The 5,046-nt window shown below is 39.3% G+C and overlaps 2 protein-coding genes across 2 annotated transcripts; both read left to right on the top strand.

The window, feature by feature from the left end:
* The first annotated feature begins 745 nt into the window (after positions 1 to 745).
* On the top strand, positions 746 to 2,753 carry LOC112591020 (52 kDa repressor of the inhibitor of the protein kinase-like). The gene is made up of 4 exons (XM_025334639.1): positions 746 to 1,052; positions 1,242 to 1,660; positions 1,727 to 2,680; positions 2,745 to 2,753. Exons 1-4 carry the CDS (start codon positions 746 to 748, stop codon positions 2,751 to 2,753), a joined length of 1,689 nt encoding a protein of 562 aa, XP_025190424.1.
* On the top strand, positions 2,699 to 3,560 carry LOC112591021. The gene is made up of 3 exons (XM_025334640.1): positions 2,699 to 2,969; positions 3,039 to 3,183; positions 3,410 to 3,560. The coding sequence occupies exons 1-3, from the start codon at positions 2,783 to 2,785 to the stop codon at positions 3,558 to 3,560; spliced, it is 483 nt and encodes a 160-aa protein (XP_025190425.1). The 5' UTR covers positions 2,699 to 2,782.
* Positions 3,561 to 5,046: the final 1,486 nt, after the last annotated feature.

Below are 5,046 nucleotides of genomic sequence, written 5' to 3'. Positions count from 1 at the left end.
TCAAGAAAGTGAAGAAGGTTGGGGCGGATAAGTTGTACGTGGAGCCGAATGATGAGGAGAGTCGGAAGCTGCTCCAAAACGCTTCGCTCGACCTCCGTCGGGCGGGCGAGAGAAACCCTCGAGTAAAAATACTCGGGGTAGGAATCGAGGTCAAGGATTGCGAAATAGCCTTCCAACTGGAAAAGCAGAACTTTAGTGCTGTTAATCTAGGTATGGGCTGGAGTAACAACCTTGAACTGATTCCTAGGAATAACAGGGTTACGAGTAGGGGACGTGACGTGGAGTTTGAGGTCACGCCCGAGATTGCTGGCGAGATTGTGGGCCAAACGTTGTTTGTTGGGCTGTCCCGTTGTCGGGTGGGCCCCAGTGTTAAAGTATTGCGATGCCATAAGTGCCAGCGATACGGACACATTGGTGCGTCTTGCAAGGCTTCGGTGGTGGTCTGCGGGCGGTGTGCTGGCTCGCATCACGCTGCGTGCTGCACTGCTCGTCCGGCCGCGATACGGTGCGCTTGCTGCGCCGCTAGTGGTTGGGAGAGTGGTCACGTCTCGGGTGACACCTCAAAGTGTCATACGTGGGAGGTGAATTTCCGGCGGGATACATAATATAATTTTGTTTAATATGTGGTTTTGTTCTTAATAGTTATATAAATATATATTAATAGTTATAATAGTTGATGTGTTGTGTTATATTATAAATTTATAATAATTAAATAATACATTACCTAGTGTCTCAGTGCGATAATATGTCTAATTTAATGAACCAGTGGTTAAAACGCAAAAATGAAGACTGCACTGATAATACTGATAGTACAAATAAAAAGAAAATAAATGAGACAATTGTTACTCCGTCTGCAACTTCTGGTTCATCTACATTAAATAGCTTGGTAACTATTAATATTATTAATAGTCCCTCTTTTGAACTAGATGTTGCACATTTTATAAAAGACTCTAATGTAATTTGTTCTGACCATGATCGTGCAAAATTAATAACCATGGATAATTTGCCCGAAAATGATTTTATTCTTCCTTTTTCTGTGCATATAAAAAAAGGTAAAGAAGAAAAAAGATACCTAAACAAAAGTTATTTTGAAAAATATAAATGGTTAACTTTTTCTAAAACAATGTCAGGACTATATTGTAAATTTTGTGTTTTATTCGGTCATAAAGGAGGGAGATACAAAACGATTACATTAAGTAAATTTGTTTCTAAACCATTAAAAAAGTACTCTAAACTCTTAGGAAAAGATAGGGATCTAGAAGTACACAGCAAAAATATTTATCACATAAATTGTGTTCAAGTTGCAGATGATTTTATGAAAACCTTTAATAATCCCCAAAAAGAAGTGATAAATTTAATAAACAGTGAAAGAATGAAACAAATTACAGAAAATAGAAATCGTCTAAAACCCATTGTAGAATCTATCATATTCCTAGGTCGTCAAAATATTCCATTACGGGGTCATCGAGACCATGGAGACTTTTTTGAAAATTATAATGAAGGACATTCTATTGTAAATCAAGGTAATTTTCGTGAACTTCTCAACTACAGAATAAAGGCTGGGGATTTAGCTTTAGAAAATCATTTGAAGACAACACACTCTAAAGCAACCTATATAAGTCCTGTCATTCAAAATGAACTCATTGATTGCTGCAAATCAGTAATTATAGAAAACATTTTAGGGGAAGTAAAAATATCAAAATATTATTGTGTTATTTTTGATGAGACCACCGACATCAGTCATACATCTCAAATGAGTTTGGTGCTCAGATATTTATGTAAAGGAGTTGTGAAAGAAAATTTTGTTTGTTTTATTGATTGTCATGCTTATGCATACAATGAAAAATGTACCACCTTAATCGGAGACGATGAGGATAAAAATGATAATATTAATGAAAAAGATATTAATTTTGAACCAAAACTAAATGGTGACACTTTGGGTGAAATAGTAATTTCTTTATTAAAAAATTATGGCCTTGACCTACAATATTGTGTTGGAGTTGGAACTGACGGCTGTTCTGTGATGGTATCAGAAGTGCGAGGTGCAGTTAAAAAAATTCAGTCACATGCAAAAAATGCTGTCCATAGCCCCTGTTCAAATCACAGTCTGAATTTATCTATATCTAAATCATCTACAGTTCAGTCTATTAGAAACAGTGTCGGACTAATGAAAGAAATATTACAGTTCTTTAACTGTTCATCAAAAAGAAATTTTGTTTTGAAAACAATTTTGAATGGTCAGCAACGCTTACTAAGCTTATGTGAGACCCGTTGGACTGAGCGCCATGATAGTGTCATGGTATTCAAAACATCTATACCGTATATAATAAAAAGTTTAACAAAAATTTCTGAATGGCAAGAATCTGATTCATCTTCTAAGGCTAGAACTTTATTAACAGCTTTATGTAGTTGTGAATTCATAATTGCAATTCATTCTTTAGCAAATATTTTATGTGTGACAGCACCTGTTAGCCGCATTCTCCAAGGTTTGAACTATGATATATTAAATGCTAAAAACTGTATTGATGATATAATATTTAATTTAGAAAATAAACGTACCAATTGTCTTGTAATATTTGGAGATATATATCAAGAGTGTGTATTGTTAATGAACGAAATGGATATCGAAGTAAAAATTCCTAGATTATCGAAATATCAAACAAAACGCTCTAACCATCCAGTAAATAATATAGAAGAGTATTATAGAGTATCACTATTTATACCATTACTGGAAAATATCCTAGAAGACTTAAGATCAAGATTCATAAGAAAAGAAAATAAGATGTTATTAGATTTATGTTTGTTAATTCCACGCTACATTACTGACATTTCTAATGACGATTTTAAAAAAATAACAGAAGCTGCCACAGAATTATTTGTATTTAATGAAGAAGAATCTGTTGACCAAATCGAGCTAAAAACAGAACTAGATCTATGGAAAACTAAATGGCAACGAATAAAAACTGATGGTAAAAAATGTTTGTAATTATACTTTTCTTAAAACTGTATTAATTGATTGTTTTATAATTTTGTTTAAGGTCATGAAATTTGTCAAGATGCTTTGTCATCAATGGAAAATTGTAATAGTATCATTTATCCAACTTTGCATAAATTAATAAGTATTATTGCTTGTCTGCCTATTAGTGTAGCATCCGCAGAACGCAGCTTTTCAACGCTTAGAAGGTTTGGTGCATGTGTTAATTATTAGAATAAAAATTAGCTAGCTTCTATAAAATACTTTAACTATATACCTACAACCTAATACTATATATATTCTATATATATAATAGTATATATATATATATATATTTACAATGCTTAAAATTAAAGATCTGTTTTTCTTCTTAAATTGCATTAAAAAAAACTTTTAATTCTTCTCTTTGCTTACTTTTGTTGCTTTTTTTGTTAGATTGAAAACCTGGTTAAGATCTAGAATGGGACAAGAACGCTTGACTGGTTTGGCTTTGCTAAACATACACCATACTTTAACCATATCAGTAGATGATGTTATAAATAGATTTGCTAATACAAAAAAAAGAAATATAGATTTTGTTTTGTAAATATGTTGTTTTTTTATCATATTAGTAACTTATTACTTTATAGGTTATATTATACAGGTACAATATAAAATTAATTATGTCTAGGTAAGTTTATGTAAATGGTTGCCGGTTTGGAATATTCTTTTTAAAATCGCCCCCCCTCAGATGAACTCTCAAATACGCCACTGTGACAAAGAGCTACCTAGACGGCCGAAAGGCCCACCTGGCAATTGGAGACATGACACTCTCGACGACCCTAACAAAGGGTTGCCCGCAGGGCTCGGAGTTCAGTCCCGACCTCTGGAGGTACGCGGTCAACCCGCTCTTGTCCGGCGATCTTCCCCCGGGGACGGAGATAGTCGCGTACGCGGACGATCTCGCGCTACTCATCTCCGGGAAACACCGTCCGGAGCTCACGGAACGCGCGAACGCGCTGCTAGAAATAGCGTCGAGATGGGCCTCCGACAGGAAACTCACCTTCTCGGCGGCCAAGTCGCAGACCTTGTGGATCAAGGGCCAACTAAGTAAGCCCCTTGACTTGCGACTTGGTGGGACTAAGGTAAAAATGACCCCGGAGGCGAAATACCTCGGGGTCACGTTTGACCCGCAAAGGAAGTTTAGCTCCCATCTGGCGGAAAAGGCTGCGTCCTTGGTAGCGCTATTCAGTCGACTAATATCTGTGGCTAAGGCTAGCTGGGGCATTAAAGAAAGGACGACGAGGATCCTGTACAAATCGGTGTTCCTGCCGCGTATGAGTTATGCGGCCTCGGTATGGGCCGAGCGCTGCATGGCGCAGTACCGGCATCGAACACGGGCTAACACCGCCCAAAGACGCCCGTTACTGGCAATGACGGGCGCGTATAATACCACGTCGACGATGGCGCTCCAGGTCCTAGCCGGAGTACCTCCCCTCGACTTAGAACTGGTTCGGCTGGCTAAGATCGAACGGGATAAGAACGCCGTGAGGAGAGGCAACAAGTCGGCGTCAGAAGTTGCTGGAATAGCGAAACAATATTATGACACTACCATACGCCTCTGGCAGGAGAGATGGGTCGCCAGCGACAAAGGTAGGCGGACGGCGATTTGGTTCCCGGACGTGCGGCGCAGGCTCGAGAGACCGTGGTTCGTTCCGGACCACTACATCTCGCAGTTTGTGACCGGGCACGGGAATTTCAATTCGTCGCTCTGTCGTTTCAACCTTCGAGGCGAGGCACGTTGCCGATGCGGTATTCCAGAGGAAACCGCGGAGCATGTGCTATACGATTGCCCATCATATAGCCAGGAAAGAAACAAGCTCGCAGCCGCAGCGCAAGCGGAAGGTGTGGACTGGCCGTGCGACTGCGATACCATGACCTCCACGGAGGCCATGTTCCTTGTGTTCAAAAACTTCTCCCGGGAGGTCCTAGAACGTAAAGATGTAGGGCGACCCCGCGGGCACGACCCAGACCCCTAATTTTAAAACCACAGCGGTCGGGCGTGTGGCTAGAGGGCGTACGTGCAGAGCACG

Source organism: Melanaphis sacchari, unplaced genomic scaffold (genome assembly GCF_002803265.2).
Source record: "Melanaphis sacchari strain LSU unplaced genomic scaffold, SCAv2.0 Contig1279_pilon_pilon, whole genome shotgun sequence".
Taxonomy (NCBI): domain Eukaryota; kingdom Metazoa; phylum Arthropoda; class Insecta; order Hemiptera; family Aphididae; genus Melanaphis; species Melanaphis sacchari.
This window is presented reverse-complemented; position numbering and strand designations above follow the sequence as displayed.

What these genes read in the sequence shown, in the direction of transcription:
- LOC112591021 (XM_025334640.1), top strand. Translation starts at nt 2,783, where the DNA reads ATGTTATTAGATTTATGTTTGTTAATTCCACGCTACATTACTGACATT. An exon ending in GCAACGAATAAAAACTGATG is followed by an intron (nt 2,970 to 3,038) that starts GTAAAAAATGTT and finishes ATTTTGTTTAAG; the next exon opens with GTCATGAAATTTGTCAAGAT. An exon ending in AGCTTTTCAACGCTTAGAAG is followed by an intron (nt 3,184 to 3,409) that starts GTTTGGTGCATG and finishes TTTTTTTGTTAG; the next exon opens with ATTGAAAACCTGGTTAAGAT.
- LOC112591020 (XM_025334639.1), top strand. Translation starts at nt 746, where the DNA reads ATGTCTAATTTAATGAACCAGTGGTTAAAACGCAAAAATGAAGACTGC. An exon ending in TTCTGTGCATATAAAAAAAG is followed by an intron (nt 1,053 to 1,241) that starts GTAAAGAAGAAA and finishes CTAAACTCTTAG; the next exon opens with GAAAAGATAGGGATCTAGAA. An exon ending in TCATTGATTGCTGCAAATCA is followed by an intron (nt 1,661 to 1,726) that starts GTAATTATAGAA and finishes ATTTTTGATGAG; the next exon opens with ACCACCGACATCAGTCATAC.